The following is a 20,553-nucleotide window of genomic DNA, read 5'->3' as shown; positions in this document are numbered from 1 at the left end:
TGTCAGCATTCCAAAGTAGAGAACAGGGGTATTTCAACTGAATTCCAAAGACACAGCCATATAAGAGATGGAAACAAAGATTTAAATGGACATGTAAAAACTTAATAATACATGTTATGTTTCCATAATGATATGGCTATTTAGAGAAACATATGTATGTCATACTGTAGGGTCTACTAAATCATCATTACAGCCATCCTGTCTTGACAGATGTGTTTCAGGCAGGTGAAAGACACACACACACAAACACACACACACTGATCACCCAGACCCAGCTGGCATTGGGATGTGTTTAATAGTAACAGTAATACATGGTGGAGACGTAAATCAACAGAAAATAAATAAGTATTCTAAAAATCCACTGTAGAATGCTATCGTATTCATCAAGATAAAAATAATGTGTCAATTTACATTAAGAAAACGTTATCTGCGGTAAGCATAAAATATGTCTAGAAATATTATGTAATCAAACAGCATGTTTCCCTTTTACTCCACTTCCTAATTTTCTTCTTCTTCGTCTTTTTCTATTGTCCAAACAGTTATTCAAGGTGTCAGTCCAGATGAGTCTAATTACACATAGACTTTTGCCATAAAATAGGGAGTCATTGGCATCAGAGTTGATATAGTACTAGCAGTAGCACAGACAGACAGGTTAGAGGTTGATGACAGCCAGCTGTGAGTGTCTGGTGGGGTTGTGATGATGGGTAAGGGTCCTATCACTCAGACTGAGGGATGATATGAAGCATGGAGGTGGTGATAGGATGACTGTAAGAGGTTACAGGGTACATCAGTGGGAACGTGTTATTGGCACATGGATATTGATAAACATGGATATTGATAAACATGGATTTTGATGAACAGATATTGATAAACATGGATTTTGATAAACATATTTTGATAAACAGATATTGATAAACATGGATGTTGCTAAACATGGATGTTGCTAAACATGGATGTTGATCAACATGGATGTTGATAAGCATGGATTTTGATAAACATGGCTGTTGATAAGCATGGATATTGATAATAAAGGGTTGCAGTATAGACAAGGGCTGTGTTAGGGAAATACACTTATAGGATCATAGACAGAACAACAGAGGTTGAGAGAGCAACAGAAACCTAGACAGACATGTTGGTATTGCTTGATACCTTCTGGTTGCATAACTGAAGCCTGCCTATTTTATGGCACAAAAGTCTGTGGACAGAATGATCATTGTTATTATAATTTACAAAATTAGTTTGGCAAATCGACAATCAGCTCTCTTAAAGCCTTGTGACTGTATAACTCCAGGAGAGCTGACTCCAGCGGCTTGATTGACTTATAAAATAAACATTTCCGTTTGTCTGTTTTAATCCATATTGTACAAAAGCTATTATAGAGAATGAGCAATTCATTCACAGAATCAGTTAGTTTGGCAACATACATCCAAAGTCCGGCACTATCCGATAGTTTGGCAATGTTCGTTCATGCCAGGCGATGCCTGTTAGGTTGGCAACATCCGTGCCTCAGTGTCCATTCACTTTGAAGCCTTCCCATTCCCTCTGAGAAGAGACATTTGGAAAAACACTGTGTGTGTGAGCAGCTCCCAGAGAGTCTGTTTCTGCATAGTGATCCAGCAGACACTCACATAAAGGCGAAACACCCAAACAGTCAATCAGATGTCAAGATCCCAATAAACCGGCCAATCAGAAATAAGGATCTCAGCATACCAGTCCATACCAGGATCCACTTGCTGCAGACACTAATTCTGTCCATGTCTGATACCGATGTGTGTGTGTTGGGAAAGGAGACGACGCTTGGCCCAGTCACCCTTTGGCAGCATAGTCTCTAGCAATGTTTGATGGAGAGAAAGAGAGAATGAAAGACGAGTAGAGGGGGTAGACGGAGCGTTCCATCCTTTGTAAGAGGGGATGCCAGGCTGCTGCTTGAGATGAGTAACACATACACACACACACACACACACACAGACACACACACACACACACACACACAGACACACACACACACACACACACACACACACACACACACACACACACACACACACACACACACACACACACACACACACACACACACACACACACACACACACACACACACACACACACACACACACACACATAGCCCAGGGCCCCTGACCTATAGTTCTATTGCCCCCTGGCTCTCACCTAAAGGAATTAGGCTGCTATGAGTTTCTTTTGGCAGTTTTGGTGCCAGAGCGTCTGGAAGATGCTTTGGGGGTTGTGCACCCCACCTTGAAAATAATGATACGGTCACTTAGTTTGTTTTATCTCATGTTGAATTAGACTGTGAAAAGAGAGAGAGATACAGATGTAAGATCTTAATCTGAGCCAGTTTGCTACAGCATGAATATAATCCTGCAGCAACAGGAAATGTGAATTATTATGTTGATTATAATTAATGACATTTTTGTAGAGGTTGATACATTTTTCGTGAGGGAAAAATCAAGTCAAAATTCAAAGTGGAAATCACAAACTTCAGAAGCCTTTTTAAACCTCAAATACACTACAAGTTTAAAATGCCCTGCACTGAAGGAATGTTCTCCTGCAACAGGGTGATCCTACATCTGTAGAGTGGGCTCAATGATAACCTGTGATTTGAAATTCTATTAATATCCTTTAGTCTTTTTCAGGTATGAGGTACCTGTTTCCAACCCATCTCTCCCCCCTCCCCTCCTTTCTCTGTCTGATAGGAAGAAGACTCTCTGGACAAAGTTCCAGGATGAGGATGTTCTGCTGCTGAAGCAGCCCGGGACCAAACCTGCTCTCCCTGAGAAACCTAAAGTCCTGCCTCCTCCTCACAGCCCTACAAACTCCAACTCACACTGGAGGGTGTGTGTAGCTTGAACCTCCCTCCTCTCCTCCCTCCAGGGGCCGGGTGGCATCGCATCCAGAGTCATCGTCAAGGAGGAGAAGAAGGTGAAGGGCAAAGACAAGGATGAGGGGAAGGTGAAATTACTAGGTAAAAAGAAGGCAGGGGCGAAGGCTGATAAAGAGAACACACACATGGGGTTGGTTGGTCAGCGTTGGTAGGTCAGTCCAGTGTTCAGTCTCTTTATTTCCTCCCTTTGTTGATCTGGGCATAGAGAGGATCCTTCCCCTGCAGACAGAGATCCTTCACCTAGGCAGACAGAGAGGAGACACAGTTAGCATGTTCGTATTTGCATGACCCACTGGGACTGAACACAGGTCAGCTACTCCCGAGACTCACAGACCCTTTCTCCAGCTGCAACACATGCAGTTCCTATTGTCAACACCAGATAACAGTAGCACCCTGCTGCAGACAGAGATATCAGCCATAGTGCAGAGGCTGAGGGTATTGTTGCATAGAGAGTGTGTAGCCCAATCCCAAATGGACCCCTAAACCCTACACCCTATGCACTTGTGAAGATCTGAGAGGATTTTATTGGTCTAAGCAATATGGTGAAACTTCCACCTAGCTTATTAGAGGGCAAGTTGAAGCTACTACACCTGTCAAATTATCTCCACAAGTACGTAGGGCGTAGGGTTTAGGGGTCCATTTGGGATTGGGCCCTCGTTTGTGTGTGTTCTCTCTCTCCCAAGCACCTCAGCCTGTCAGATCCTAACTTTGAACAATGGATCTATCACTGTCGGAGTGTGTGTGTGCACGTGCATGTGTGTGTCTGACACACTGCTGTCTGCCTTCCTCCTACAGCAGTGTGTGAGTATCTGTGGAAACATATCACAGCAGGTTTGATGGAGATGTCCACAGACTACAACAGTCAGAACAGGCCTGTGTTATTATCATACACATTATTACACTGCAGTCAGCCTGTCAGCAGGGAGTTACATAGGTTCACTCTGACACGTGATTGGCTGACTGGTCCAGCACTTCCATATCTGACTCCTAAGTGGAATGACCATATTTGAGAATTCTATTGTATGCAGATGGAACCTTTGAGTGTGTGAGTCAAATACATGTACATTTGCGTGTATGTCAGTATGTGGCCGAGTGATTAGACCACAAACATACCTCTGGCCTCTCTCCTTCTACTCCCCCCCTCTGGCTCCTCAGTGATTGGGTTTAGGGTTCTTCCTAAATATAAACTAATGCTAATTCATATCACCCAGTTATTAGTGGTGGCAGCCCAGTATTACTGATAAAACCACTGACATTACATATTTCCCTGTGTGTGGGCCTGACTGACACCACCTATCATTACACCCACACTATAAGAAGTGTGTCAGCTTTTAATCTACTGACTACAATATGGACTACTGCCAACCACAAGTCTGTGTGTGTGTGTGTGTGTGTGTGTGTGTGTGTGTGTGTGTGTGTGTGTGTGTGTGTGTGTGTGTGTGTGTGTGTGTGTGTGTGTGTGTGTGTGTGTGTGTGTGTGTGTGTGTGTGTGTGTGTGTGTGTGTGTGTGTGTGTGTGTTTGATAAAGGGAAGCCACTGCCATAGGAGAAAAGTCTCTACAATACAACACTGACTATCTCCAACCCTGAACTGCAGTCCAGAACATATACATTTGACATCATATTACATTTGACATCACATAACATCATGTACAGTACAGTATATACACTGAGTGTACAAAACATTAAGGACACCTTCCTAATATTGAGTTCCAACCCCCCTTTGCGCTCATAACAGCCTCAATTCGTTGGTGCATGGACTCCACAAGGTGTCGAAAGAGTTCCACAGGGATGCTGGGTGGTGGACCATTCTTGATACACGCAAGAAACCTTTGAGTGTGAAAAACCCAGCAGCATTGCAGTTCTTGACACAAACCGGTGCGCCTGGCACCTACTACCATACCCCATTCAAAGGCACTTAAAGGCACTTGCCTTCTGAATGGCACACATACACAATCCATGTCTCAATTGTCTCAAGGCTTAAAAATCCTTCTTTAACCCGTCTCCTCCCCTTTCATCTACACTGATTGAAGTGGATTTAACAAGTGACATCAATAAGGGATCATAGCGTTCACCTGGATTCACCTGGTCAGTCTATGTCATGGAAAGAGCAGGTGTCCTTATTGTTTTTTACACTCAGTGTACATTGAACATCAAGATGTAGAAAATGCATCCGAGACAAACAAAATGACATCATGACAGCGTGCCCATGCATGGTGAGTTTTAAACACACACACATCCTTTATTGAGATACTCACACACCTCTGGTGGCTACAGGGAGAGAGAACACAGACACAACAAGACGCAACACACACAACAAGCACACACACAGACGCAGAAGCACACACATGCGCAGTTGGATAATCACACAACCCAACCACAGGCAGTCAGACACATCATGCTATCATCAGAGGATGCAGCAGACAGGATAAGTGAGAGGACAAGAAAAAGGGAAGGCTGGAGAGAAAGAGAGAGACAGAATAGAGAGGGTGAACAGAAGATCAGTAAAGGTAAGGTGTGTGTGGAGAAGGCAGGCTTACAGAAAGCAAAGGAAGGAGGGAGGAGAAGGAGGAGAGGAAGGTTGGATAGATACCTACCCAGCACCCAGCCAGCGTCTATCTAGCTGTTGGCAGGTGGACTGATTTGGGCTGGACTAGAAACTGCTGTCTCACTGGGACAAGGAGACCCAGACCCACACGCCTGGAGAGGAGAGGAGAGGAGAGGAGAGGAGAGGAGAGGAGAGGAGAGGAGAGGAGAGGAGAGGAGAGGAGAGGAGAGGAGAAGGAAGGAAGGAAGGAAGGAAGGAAGGAAGGAAGGAAGGAAGGAGAGAAAGAGGGAGAAGAGAAGGAAGGAGATGAGAAGGAAGGAGAAGAGAAGGAAGGAGAAGAGAAGGAAGGAGAAGAGAAGGAAGGAGAAGAGAAGGAAGAAAGAAGAGCAAGAAAGTAAGGGAATATAGAAAAAGATAAATAGTTGTAGTTGAAAGCAGGATATGAAAAGAGGAGATTATAGGCAGGGACAGAGCAGCAATGTACTAAAGGAGAGAAAGGACACACGCACACACTGAGGACTTATAAAAACTTTTTTTAGAGTGCACTCTATTGATCCCTGAAACGCTCTTTACACCTCCCTCACCACAGAGAGAGTGGGAGGATGTTTCTCTCTCTTGCTCTCCTTCTCTCTATACAGGCCTGTTTCATTAGGTTGCGTAAAGCGTAATGTTGACTGTTGCTGTCGAGAGCACTCAACTGACATCTCTAATGCTGAGAATGCCCTACTTTCTCTCTCTCTCTGGCTCTCTCTCTCTTTTTCTTTCCCTTTCACTAATTCAGGTTTTGTTCCATAACAACAGGAATATGAGCTCCACTGGCTCAGCTGAGTCACACTTCTTTCAGAGAGAGAGAGAGAGGGGTGGGGGGCAGGGGGAGAGAGAAGATAGAGTACTTGGGAATTGACTGACTGGCATACAGAATCAATGGTAGAAAGCATCGTTTCCAATTCCGTTTTTTTTTTACCATTGTCGGGTTTGTGACCCCAGTGCTTTCCCATTCCGCTCTCTCTATGTATCTGTCTCACTGCACTGTTTCTGTACCTATCATTCTGTCTCTCCCTCCCTCTCTTTCTCTCTCATTCACTCTCTCTCACTGTCATTCTCTCTTTCACTCTGTCTCACACTTTCTCATTCTCTCTCGCTTTCTCTCCTTCTATCCCGCTCTTGAATCCAGGTATATAATAAATATGAATTGCCCTAGAAAAGACCCTAGTTCATCAGCTGAATAATAACAGGGTGCTATAGAGCAAGTGATGTATGGAGCTACCTGCTAACATTAACAACAGCTTAATGATCTATCTGACACCTCCAGCAGCTCATTTAACACTTTACTGTCCACACACACACACACACACGCACACACACACACACACACACACACACACACACACACACACACACACACACACACACACACACACACACACACACACACACACACACACACACACACACACACACACACACACACACACACACACACACACACACACACACACACACACACAGGCCAGCCACGAGAGTAGCCAATCACAGAGAGTGATTACCTAGTGCATAGTGCTGATTCACAGCCTATTCATCAACAGATCTCATTTCACACCCACACTCACACACACACACACACAAGTACTCACAGCATCCTCCTCTCCACTTCGACTGGGGCTGCCCTCGACCTCACCGAACGAGTCATCTGTGGAGGGGTCGGTGGCGTCTGTGGGGGGGTCACTGATGTGGTCAATGTGGTCACTAACGTGAGACGCCGCCGATTTAGATGGAGAACTCTGTCTGGGGGCCGGTGTCGGAGCTGGGGGAGGAGAGGGGGGAGGGGAGGAGAGGGGGGAGGAGAGGGGGGAGGGGTGGAGAGAGAGAGATGGAAGTACAGAGATTCAGCATTCTTCTTGAGTTGAAATCAGATAAAATACCTTCCCAGCAACTGTCTCTCTGTAGCTTTATTGATGATGATGACAAATTACAATGAATTAAATGAGATACAGAAAATCAAAAAGACAGGGAGTTGAGGCAAAAATGGAGGTAGAGCGGTATGAGGGGTGAAGGGAGGAGAGAACTTCCAAACAGAGAGTAATTTCACTATTAACACAAATCAAATAGCCATGAGTGTATACATACGTGAGTTAGTGGAGGGAGTGGTGGAGGTGACAGGAGTGAGGTTGAGCTGAGAGATGTCAAAGTCCTCACAGTCGTCTGTATCGGTGGCAGTCCCCACATGGCTGAAATAGGAGCTGAAGGCCTCCGAGGTCCCAGCTAGACAGGGGTGCTGGTCCCCCATCTTAGCAGGCATGGCAGGGGGCTTCACTAGCTGGAAGTCCTTAAACATCTCCTACAGAGAGAGCAGAAGATGTTAAAGACACACTGTAACATTTTGGCCAATAAAAAGCGACAGTATTGTATAGAGTTTTTGTGTCTTGGCCAGGCCATTACTATCAATGTGGATTGGTTCTCCATTGACTTGCTTGGTAAATAGAATATAGAAATAAAATCAATAGAATACATTCTCCTACCTTGCTCATCTTCTGCCGCTGCCTCTCTGCATGCTGTGGACTTGAGGCTGATGAGGGGGTGGGGTTAGAGGCAGCGCTGGCAGATGATAGGCTATCACAGGGTTGATTGACAGGGAGGAACATGGCAGGCATGGCAGGCAGAGATCCTGGCTGGGCTGGGAGGTAGGCTGTAGCAGGGAACCCTAGATGTAGGACAATACACTTTACTGTGTGTGTGTGTGTGTGTGTGTGTGTGTGTGTGTGTGTGTGTGTGTGTGTGTGTGTGTGTGTGTGTGTGTGTGTGTGTGTGTGTGTGTGTGTGTGTGTGTGTGTGTGTGTGTGTGTGTGTGTGTGTGTGAGAGAGAGCGAGCATGCGCACGTTAGTTCATCCCTGTGTGTGTGCGTGCATACATACATACATACATGTTTGTGTCTGTGTGTATATACCCGCTCCCGTCATGGCGGCCCACTGCTGCTGTGTAGCAGGGAAGAGGTTGGCCTGGCCCCAGATGAGAGGCTGGCCTCCAGGCAGGACCTGGGCTACAGGGAGGGACTGACCCAGGGGGGACTGGACCCCAAACAGAGGACCTGCCTGGGCAGCAAAAGCCTGCTGCGACCACACCTGACCTGGAGGTACCGCTCCCATCGCCACATAACCTGGACAGAGAGAGGAGACGAGCGAGTTATACACATGCACATACACATACATATAAACACAGAGTACCCCATTTACCACTGCAATACAGTGATCTACTTTAGCCTGTAGTTAATATTGTGTCTTAATGGTCCTACTGAACTATGGTCATTATGTCCACAATGAGCCTCAGTCAGTATCATGCATAGATTTATTCAGACAGTCCCAGACTCATAGAACTACACAGACTCATTATAACTCTGACTCATCTCTTCTCAGAGCTGCTTGTTCCAACTCTGCTGAAAAAAGGAAAGGAGAGATGAGTTCCTACCTGAGGGTACAGAGGCGGGGTTGAAGGGGTTGAAGAGTTCTGTGAGGGGCTGCAGGCCCAAAGACGGGTCCAGGGTGTTGGCTGGAGAGGCAGGGGTCTAGGGGAGGAGATGGGAGGGAAAGAGAGAGGAACAGGTTAAAACCACTTTACCCCCACAGGGGAGCCAAAACAATAACATGATTCCTCCGTCAGCTAAACTAGGTCAAAGGTCATGAGAGAGAGGGGAGGAGGAGGGGGGGGGGGTGTACTCACCGAGGGAGAGTAGATGTCCGGGAGTGTGGAGATGTCTCCGAAAAGCTCTAATTGGTTGATATTCTGCCAATCAGAAAGAGAGTTCACAGCCGTCAGTTGTCATGGCTACAATATCAACGTACAGCATTTCATGTCCCAACACACATGCAACACCTTTCACGAAAAGACAGCACACGCAACATGCCTCACACAACCTGGTACCTACCTCTGTTTGGCACAGTGACACCATCAAACAGCGCCACAGGGAGACGGACGGGGACGCGTTAGCTGATGATGTCATGGAGTAATATGATTGGTGGAGGTGACATACCAACCCGATTCAAGTTACTCTGAACTCTCAATATGCTCTCATATCTTTCCATATGTACACCTCTCTTTCTTCAAAATCCCTCTGTTTCATATCTCTTTTAAAAATGTCTCATTCTTTGACATCAGTCTATTTCTAACATTAAGGTCTTTATCCCTGTGGTGACTGGAGAAAAAAGGAGTCTATTTTTAGTTAAAGATGTGAGGCTTTACATGGTCAGAGATTAGCATAAATCAAAGATAGGCCTAATCAGAGCCCTCTATAGAGATACATATAGCTTCAGAATATTGCTGTATAGGGCGCTGGGGATAATGTCTGCACAGATAACAACGCTTCTTAGAATATCTGCCTTCTGGCTCCTCTAGTTAAACTGATAGGTCACACATAGACCATGACGCTCTTATTATATTCTAAAGCTTAAAGTGTGTGTGTGTGTGTGTGTGTGTGTGTGTGTGTGTGTGTGTGTGTGTGTGTGTGTGTGTGTGTGTGTGTGTGTGTGTGTGTGTGTGTGTGTGTGTGTGTGTGTGTGTGTGTGTGTGTGTGTGTGTGTGTGTGTGTGTGTGTGTGTGTGTGTGTGTGTGTGTGCATGCATGTGTGTTCTACTTCTATCTATCAGATAATGGATCAGAGAGCGTGTCGTTTCTAGCCATACAGATGAGTGGAGTATCTGTGCTGTTAGTGAGAGAGGCGGAGAGAGGAGGAGTTAAGTACACTACTATTACTGACTGAGGGAGATCCTGTATATACTGTACACTGATGCTATTCTGTCTTTCTTTTAACTCTGAACCTACTGACACCTATGATATTGTTAGTCTGAATCTCCCAGAGCTGAGGGAGGGTCACTGGCCTCTGTGGTCAGTGTGGTCACTGTAGTGTGTTACTAATGTGACTGTGTGATCACTTTGTGTGAGTGGGACTGCATCCAAAATTGCACCCTATTCCCAATATAGTGCACTACTTTTGTCCAGAGCCCTATAGCACCTGGTCAACAGTAGTGCACTAAATAGGAAATAGGGTGCCATTTGTGACGTAGTTGGGTCATTACTGAGCTGAGTATATCCTCTGTGTTATTAATGAGCTTTGAGAGGAGTGAGTCAGATCCTCTCTGTTGGACATGACCAAAGCTTGACCCATCACCTCCTACCATCCCGCCATCCCTCTCACCTCCTCCCATCCCTCCATCCCATTCTCTCTGACCTGACCACCTCCCTCTCTCCCCATCTTCTCTGTCTCTCTGATGTCTATTTGACATTCATTGCAGCTCTAAAGACCCTCCTCTCTCCCTGCCTCTCTCCCCCTCTCTTCCTCTCTCTCTTTCCATGTCTCTCTACCCCCCCCCCCCCCCCCACACTTTATCTTAAATAAAGATAACTTTCAGTGAGTGTGGCCTTTTCTCATCTATCATTTGTATTGCCCTTATAACCCTGTCAGGCTGCACCAAGAGGTTTATGAAGACTAGAGTTGAGCAGGTCAGTACTACACAGTGCACCTTACCTGTGGTAATACAGGTAATACACTGATACACTGTCCATATCCATGGGATATATCAGTGAGTGGCTCTCCACTGGCTGCTGCTGCTGCTTCTCATGATGATGTTGTTGGTGAAGATGTTGTTTGTGATGATGATGTTGTTGGTGATGATGTTGTTTGTGATGATGATGTTGTTGGTGATGATGTTGTTGTCGGTGATGTTGTTGTTGGTGATGATGTTGACTGTGGTGATGATCTTGTTGTTGATGATGTTGTTGTTGCTGGTGATGATGATGCTGGTGATGATGATGTTGTTGGTGATGATGGTGTTGGTGATGATGATGGATGATGATGATCGTGTTGATGATGATGGATGATGATGTTATTGATGATGATAGATGATTATGATTGTGTTGATGATGATGGATGATGATATATGATTGTGTTGATAATGATGGATGATGACGAATGTGTTGATGATGATGGATGATGATGATTGTGATGATGATGATGGATGATGATGATTGTGATGATGATGATGATGATGATGATGATGATTGTGTTGATGATGATGGATGATGTTACTGATGATGATGTTGTTGTTTGTGATGATGTTGTTGTTGATGATGGTGATGTTGTTGTTGGTGATGTTTTGTTGTTGGTGGTGATGATGATGATGTTGTTGGTGATGATGATGAAGTTGGTGATGATGATGGTGGTGTTGGTGGTGATGATGGATGATGATGATGTTGGTGGTGATGATGATGATGATGGTGATCATGGATGATGATGATGATGTTGTTTGTGATGATGATGTTGTTGGTGATGATGATGTTGTTGGTGATGATGTTGTTGATGATGTTGTTGTTGGTGTTGATGATGTTGATGATGATGTTGTTGTTGGTGATGATGGTGTTGTTGGTGATGATGGTGTTGGGGATGTTGGTGATGTTGTTGGTGACAATGTTATTGGTGATGGTCAATATAATAGCGTTGTTGTTGGTGATGATGTTGTTGTTGGTGATGATGATGTTGGGGATGTTGTTGGTGAAATTGTTGTTGCTGATGTTGTTGTTGCTGATGATGATGTTGTTGTTGTTGCGGATGATGTTGGTGGCGATGATGTTGGTGGTGATGATTTTGTTGTTGATTATGTTGTTGTTGGTGATGATGATGTTGTTGGTGATGATGATGTTGGTGATGATGTTGTTGGTGATGATGTTGTTGGTGATGATGATGTTGTTTGCGATGATGATGCTGTTGGTGATTATGTTGTTTGTGATGATGATGTTGTTGGCGATGATGTTGTTGTTGTTGGTGATGATGTTGTCTGTGGTGATGATCTTGTTGTTGATGATGTTGTTGTTGTTGATGATGTTGTTGGTAATGGTGATGATTTTGTTGATGATGTTGTTGTTGTTGATGATTATGTTGTTGGTGAGCATGAGGTTGTTGGTGAGGATGATGTTGGTGGCGATGATGTTGGTGGCAATGATGTTGTTGATTATGTTCTTGTTGGTGATGATGATGATGTTGTTGGTGATGATGTTGTTGTTGGAGAGGATGATGTTGTTGTTGGAGAGGATGATGTTGTTGTTGATGATGATGTTGGTGAGGATGTTGTAGGTGGTGATGTTGTTGGTGATGATGATGATGATGATTGTGTTGATGATGATGGATGATGTTGATGATTGTGTTGATGATGATGATGGATGATGATGATTGTGTTGATGATGATGGATGATGATGATTGTGTTGATGATGATGATGATTGTATTGATGATGATGGATGATGATGATTGTGTTGATGATGATGGATGATGATGATTGTGTTGATGATGATGATGATGATTGCGTTGATGATGATGTTGTTGTTGGTGGTGTTGGTGGTGAAGATGGATGATGATGATGTTGGTGGTGGTGATCATGGATGATGATGATGTTGATTGGAATGATGATGTTGTTGGTGATGATGATGTTGTTGGTGATGATGATGTTGTTGATGATGTTAATGATGATGTTGTTGTTGGTGATGATGGTGTTGGGGTTGTTGGTGATGTTGTTGGTGACAATGTTATTGGTGATGGTCAATATAATAGCTTTGTTGTTGGTGATGATGTTGTTGTTGGTGATGATGATGATGTTGTGGATGTTGTTGGTGAAATTGTTGTTGCTGATGTTGTTGTTGCTGATGATGATGTTGTTGTTGTTGCAGATGATGTTGGTGGTGATGATTTTGTTGTTGATTATGTTGTTTGCGATGATGATGTTGTTGTCGGTGATGTTGTTGTTGGTGATGTTGTCTGTGGTGATGATCTTGTTGTTGATGATGTTGTTGTTGTTGATGATGTTGTTGGTAATGGTGATGATTTTGTTGATGATAATGTTGTTGGTGAGCATGAGGTTGTTGGTGAAGATGATGTTGGTGGTGATGATGTTGGTGGCAATGATGTTGTTGATTATGTTGTTGTTGGTGATGATGATGATGATGTTGTTGTCGGTGATGTTGTTGTTGGTGATGATGTTTGTCTGTGGTGATGATCTTATTGTTGATGATGTTGTTGTTGTTGATGATGTTGTTGTTGTTGATGATTATGTTGTTGGTGAGTATGATGTTGTTGTTGGTGATGATGTTGTTGTTGGAGAGGATGATGTTGTTGATGATGATGTTGGTGAGGATGTTGTAGGTGGTGGTGATGTTGTTGGTGATGATGTTGTTGGTGATGATGATGTTGTTTGCGATGATGATGTTGTTGGTGATGATGTTGTTGTTGGTGATGATGTTGTCTGTGGTGATGATCTTGTTGTTGATGATGTTGTTGTTGTTGATGATGTTGTTGGTAATGGTGATGATTTTGTTGATGATTATGTTGTTGGTGAGCATGAGGTTGTTGGTGAAGATGATGTTGGTGGCGATGATGTTGGTGGCAATGATGTTGTTGATTATGTTGTTGTTGGTGATGATGATGATGTTGTTGGTGATGATGATGTTGTTTGTGATTATGTTGTTTGTGATGATGTTGTTGGTGATGATGTTGTTGTCGGTGCTGTTGTTGTTGGTGATGATGTTTGTCTGTGGTGATGATCTTGTTGTTGATGATGTTGTTGTTGTTGTTGATGATGTTGTTGTTGGTAATGGTGTTGATTTTGTTGATGATGTTGTTGTTGTTGTTGATGATTATGTTGTTGGTGAGTATGATGTTGTTGTTGGAGAGGATGATGTTGTTGTTGATGATGATGTTGGTGAGGATGTTGTAGGTGGTGATGTTGTTGGTGATGATGTTGTTGGTGATGGTGATGATGATGATGATGATTGTGTTGATGATGATGGATGATGTCGATGATTGTGTTGATGATGATGGATGACGATGATGATTGTGTTGATGATGATGGATGATGATGATTGTGTTGATGATGATGGCGATTGTATTGATAATGATGGATGATGATGGTGGATGATGATGATTGTGTTGATGATGATGATGATGATTGCGTTGATGATGATGTTGTTGTTGGTGATGATGGTGGTGTTGGTGGTGAAGATTGATGATGATGATGTTGGTGGTGGTGATCATGGATGATGATGATGTTGTTTGGAATGATGATGTTGTTGGTGATGATGATGTTGTTGGTGTTGATGATTATGAAGTTGTTGGTGATGTTGTTGGTGACAATGTTGTTGGTGATGGTCAATATAATAGCGTTGTTGGTGGTGATGTTGTTGTTGGTGATGAAGATGTTGATGTTGTTGGTGAAATTGTTGTTGGTGATGTTGTTGTTGCTGATGATGATGTTGTTGTTGTTGCTGATGATGTTGGAGCGGTGATGTTGTTGGTGAGGAAGTTGTTGGTGATGTTGTTGTTGGTGATGTTGTTGGTGAGGATGTTGTTGGTGAAATTGTTGTTGGTGATGTTGTTGTTGACGATGATGATGTTGTTGTTGTTGCTGATGATGTTGTAGGTGGTGAAGTTGTTGGTGATGATGTTGTTGGTGATGATGATGATGTTGTTGTTGGTGATGATGATGTTGATGATGATGTTGTTGGTGATGTTGTTGTTGCTGATGATGATGTTGTTGTTGTTGCTGATGATGTTGGAGCGATGATGTTGGTGGCGATGATGTTGTTGATGAGGATGTTGTAGGTGGTGAAGTTGTTGGTGATGATGTTGTTGGTGATGATGATGATGATGTTGTTGGTGTTGATGATGTTGTTGATGTAGTTGGTGATGATGATGTTGGTGAGGATATTGTAGGTGGTGATGTTGTTGGTGAAGATGTTGTTATTGATGATGATGATGATGATTGTGTTGATGATGATGGATGATGATGATTGTGTTGATGATGATGATAATGATGTTATTGATGATGATGTTGTTGTTGGTGATGATGATGATGATGATGCTGTTGGTGATGATGATGATGATTGTGTTGATGATGATGGATGATGTCGATGATTGTGTTGATGATGATGGATGACGATGATGATTGTGTTGATGATGATGGATGATGATGATTGTGTTGATGATGATGGCGATTGTATTGATAATGATGGATGATGATGGTGGATGATGATGATTGTGTTGATGATGATGATGATTGCGTTGATGATGATGTTGTTGTTGGTGATGATGGTGGTGTTGGTGGTGAAGATTGATGATGATGATGTTGGTGGTGGTGATCATGGATGATGATGATGTTGTTTGGAATGATGATGTTGTTGGTGATGATGATGTTGTTGGTGTTGATGATTATGAAGTTGTTGGTGATGTTGTTGGTGACAATGTTGTTGGTGATGGTCAATATAATAGCGTTGTTGGTGGTGATGTTGTTGTTGGTGATGAAGATGTTGATGTTGTTGGTGAAATTGTTGTTGGTGATGTTGTTGTTGCTGATGATGATGTTGTTGTTGTTGCTGATGATGTTGGAGCGGTGATGTTGTTGGTGAGGATGTTGTTGGTGATGTTGTTGTTGGTGATGTTGTTGGTGAGGATGTTGTTGGTGAAATTGTTGTTGGTGATGTTGTTGATGATGATGATGTTGTTGTTGTTGTTGCTGATGATGTTGTAGGTGGTGAAGTTGTTGGTGATGATGTTGTTGGTGATGATGTTGTTGTTGGTGATGATGATGTTGATGATGTTGTTGGTGATGATGATGTTGTTGACGATGATGATATTGGCGATGATGATGTTGTTGGTGATGATGATGTTATTGGTGGTGATGATGTTGTTGTTGTTATTGGTGGTGATGATGTTGTTGTTGATGATGATGTCGTTGGTGATGATGCCGTTGGTGATGATGTTGTTGTTGGTGATAATGTTGATGTTGGTGATGATGTTGTTGGCGATTATGTTGTTTGTGATGTTGGTGATGTTGTTGGTGAAACTGTTGTTGGTGGTGATGATGTTGTTGGTGATGAATATAATGATGTTGTTGGTGATGTTGGTGATGATGAATATAATGACGTTGTTGGTGATGATGATGTTGGTGATGATGTTGTTAATGATGATGTTGTTGTTGCCGATGATGTTGCTGATGATGGTGGTGATGGTGTTGTTGGAGATGTTGGTGATGATGTTGTTGATGATGGATGATGAGATGATGATGTTGGTGATGTTGTTGGTGATGCTGATATTGTTGTTGGTGATGATGATGTTGTTGGTGATGATTATGATGTTGGTGGTGAAAATGATGATGTTGTTGGTGGTGATGATGTTGTTGTTTTTGATGATGATGATGTTGTTGGTGGTGATGATGTTGTTGGTGATGATGTTGGTGATGTTGATGATGCTGGTGGTGATGATGATGTTGTTGTTGGTGATGATGATGTTGTTGTTGGTGATGATGTTGATGTTGATGATGTTGTTGGTGATGATGATGGATGCTGGTGGTGATGATGATGTTTATGGATGTTGGTGATGATGATGATGGACGTTGGTGATGATGATGTTGGTGATGTTGATGATGATGTTGTTGATGATGATGTTGTTGGTGATGATGACAATGTCGGTGATGATGAAAGTGTTGGTGATGATGTTGGCGATGTTGATTTTGTTGTTGGTGATGATGTTGTTGGTGATGATGATGTTGTTGGTGATGATGATGTTGTTGGTGATGATGTTGTTGGTGGTGATGATGTTGTTGGTGGTGATGATGTTGTTTTTGGTGTTGTTGTTGGTGATATTGTTGTTGTTGGTGATGATCATGATGATGGATGATGTTGTTGGTGATGATGTTGTTGTTGATTATGTTGAAGATTATATTTTGTTGATGATGTTGTTTTTGTTGATGATGTTGTTGTTGATAATGATGTTGTGTTTGTTGATGATGGATGATGTTGGTGATGATGATGATGTTGGTGATGATGATGATGATGTTATTATGTGATGATGATGTTGTTGGTGATGATGATGACCATTCAGCCACATGGACGGAGGATAGGATAGAAACAGACATGATGTATCATACACTCAAACAAATACAGACATATGGAGACAGGGTAGTCACTTTACCCCTATCTACATGTACATATTACCTCAACTAACATGTAGCCCCTCAATTGACTCGGTACCCCCTTTATATAGCCACGCATGCACGCACACACTCCTCATTACACAGATTCCTGCCCTCCTCTTCCATCCATCTCACTCTCTCTCTGCCCATCCCTTTCTCCTCATCACTGCGACAACCACCTTTCAATTATTGGTCTCTGAGGAAACAGTAATTAGCATGGGCATGGTTTTGCATACGATTAATGCAGCCCCCTTAATTAACACCCACCTCCCTGAGCTCCTGTCTCACTGAACACACACACACACACACACACGCACATGGATGCACGCACGCACACGCACACTAGCCTACTTGTCCTTCATTGCCAGATGACAATAGGCTGACCTCTGTTGAATCAACAGACTGTGTAAACTCACACAGGGTCAAGGACTCCGGAGATTGAAGTAGTACTTCTCTGTTTTATGTGTGTGTGTGTGAGAGAGAGAGTGAGTGTGTGTGTGTGTGTTATGTGTGTGTATGGCTGTGTGTTATTAGTTTATTATTGGTTAATAGCATTGAGCGACAGAAGGCGACAGAGTAAATAACTGTGACGCATATGGTTTAGACAGAGGTTTCAGACCCTACTGGCTATAGCATCGTATTATAACACCAGACACACACAGGTATGTATCAAACACAAAGCCAATAGGTGTCAGTGTTGTGGGGTGGTTAAGGAGAGCAGTAGGGCTGTGGGATCTCACTGGTAAATACTATAAGCCTCAAAAGCAACACAAGACAAAACCGACAGCCATAACCCACACCGTCTGATTACGACAGTGCACAGTGTGTGTGTGTGTGTGCGTGTGTGTGTGTGTGTGTTCTGCAGTTTGAGCTAGGAGCCAGGGGGAGTATAGAAGGAAGAGGGCAGATTTTGAGAAATTTCTACAGAGACAGTGAGGCTCACGCCCTAGCGTAAGAATGTTTTTTTTTGACAGGGTGTCAGAGATGGAGAAGTTTTAACAGGTGTAGAATAGCTACTATAGTGGTTCTGAGGATGGAGTTATTAGCTAATGAAACAGAGAGATGTTTAACTACCATGTTCAATAAGATCATAAAGGACATGGAGAGTTACGTTGCATCCTGACCACGATCAAGGTCAACTGGGATGACACACACACACACACACAAAAAGGCGTGCACATACACACTCTCTCTCTTACCAATATCTTTCGTTCTAGTATTGTCAGATCATGTTTGTTCGTTCACCAGCAGACCACAGCCAGCCATGCATAACCACGACACCACACTGCATGCAATGCACACACACACACACACACACACACACACACACACACACACACACACACACACACACACACACACACACACACACACACACACACACACACACACACACACACACACACACACACACACACACACACACACACACACACACACCTGCCACTACACTGCATGCAACCAGCACCTAGCACAGAGCAAACCCCACCCAAACCCACTCCTATCCACATACACAGTGACTCCGACCAGCACCACCACAAAGCCATACCACAGAGTATCCACAGGACACACCATAGCACCAAGGGGGACACAAGGGGGAGACAGGCACACACAGCTGGACTCACTGGGTGTCTCTTGGGGACGTCATATACCCCCTCCTTCTGTTGGCTGGTCGGAACCTGGACAACCAACCAATCACCACAAAGCCCACCAACCACACGTTAGCTTTTGTTACCATGACAACCTTCATTTTTAATGTGCCAGAAAGTACCAATTGTAGTAAATACCAAAGCAATACAAGACTGTAAAATAAAGCCGTACAGCCAAATATATAGAGACTAAAGCCTGAACATTATTGTCCCTTATAGCTTGCATCTGAGGGTGTGTGCGCGTGTGTGTGCGCATGTGCGTGCATGCATTCGTGCGAGAGAGAGAATGAGTGATGTAATCTGTATTCAAATCTATGAGTTGAGGCTTCATTTAGAGTATCAGTTTGATGTATGAACAGCTCTCTCTCTCTCCCAGCTAAGTCCCCCTCTTCTCCCTCTCCAATAAAGTGGATCAATGTGGTCTTACCACAGAGAGAGACATGTAATAAACTGGTCTGTCTGTCTGTCTGTGGCTTTGTCTCAAATGACACCACATTCATCATGTAGTGCACTACTCTTGGCCACTACTCTGTGGACTTTTGAGACAGACAAACATATTGATACAGGACAATGTCTCTATATGTTTTATTTGCGTTTTGTTCTATTGACTGATGATTGATTGTCCCTGAAGTGTAAGACTATCAAACTAATCCACCTGATTGATCTGTTGTGAATGGAAACGTCAATAAAAACCTGATGGGACAAAAACGTCTGTCTGTCATAACAGTCTGACTACCACAGATAACTACCACTGCCTGAGTACTCTCTCCATCTCTCCTCCCTCCATCTCTCCTCCGTCTTTCCTAATCCCTCTCTCTCCTCCTCTTTTCGTTCTCTTGTTTATTTCCCCTCTCATCCTTCTTCATCTCTCCATCTCTCTGGTTGTTTATTTCCAGAGGCAGACATCTTTATTCATCTGTTGGTTCCTCTGTTGCACGATTCTAACACGTCTTCTTGCGTGTGTGTGTGTGTGTTTGTGTGCGTGTGTGTTAGAGCGTGCTCTATTTTCATTCTATTATTTTTAAAGATCAAACAAGAGCCTGGTGATTAATCTCTCTTTCCCACTCCCTCCTTCATCTCCTCAGAAAAAGAGGGAGGAAGGGGAAGGAGGAGGGGTCTGCCTTACTCATGCATGTGTGTTCATTTGTGGTGTGTGTCAGTAGTGACGCTGTAGGTGAGGGGTCGTTCCACCTCAAAAACTAAAAAGAGGATTTTGACACCCATCATCTCAGATTGTTCTGAAATGTGTTGTTGTTGTTAAAAACAGATAACATTAGCATTCCTGCAACATTATTTTGTTGAAATATAATTTGATCTCTGAGAAATTAAGGTAATTTGATTGCACCCAAATTGTCCATTTAAATGTATAGAATTAATATAATATTTAATAAATATAGTACCTAACATCCGATTTGGACCAAACTTTTTTCTAACAATGAGTTAAAAAGCC

General features: G+C 43.3%; 1 protein-coding gene across 9 annotated transcripts in view; it reads right to left on the bottom strand.

The window, feature by feature from the left end:
- Window positions 1–261: 261 nt before the first annotated feature.
- Window positions 262–20,553, bottom strand: part of LOC139541260 (disabled homolog 1-like) — a 289,187-nt gene continuing 268,895 nt past the window's right edge. For 3 of the 9 annotated variants that reach the window (XM_071345706.1, XM_071345707.1, XM_071345704.1), the window contains 9 exons: window positions 19,080–19,133; window positions 9,168–9,230; window positions 8,916–9,012; window positions 8,374–8,607; window positions 7,972–8,153; window positions 7,580–7,790; window positions 7,087–7,256; window positions 5,502–5,604; window positions 262–3,145 (listed from right to left, as the gene is read on the bottom strand). In XM_071345706.1, the coding sequence (XP_071201807.1) occupies window positions 5,524–5,604; window positions 7,087–7,256; window positions 7,580–7,790; window positions 7,972–8,153; window positions 8,374–8,607; window positions 8,916–9,012; window positions 9,168–9,230; window positions 19,080–19,133 (1,092 nt within the window). In that variant the 3' untranslated portion in view covers window positions 262–3,145; window positions 5,502–5,523. The other 6 variants (XM_071345709.1, XM_071345705.1, XM_071345708.1 and 3 more) reach the window with 6 other exon arrangements.

This window comes from Salvelinus alpinus, chromosome 16, assembly GCF_045679555.1.
Source record: "Salvelinus alpinus chromosome 16, SLU_Salpinus.1, whole genome shotgun sequence".
Taxonomy (NCBI): Eukaryota; Metazoa; Chordata; class Actinopteri; order Salmoniformes; family Salmonidae; genus Salvelinus; species Salvelinus alpinus.
Note: the sequence above shows the minus strand (reverse complement) of the source record. Positions and strands in the feature narration are given on the sequence as shown.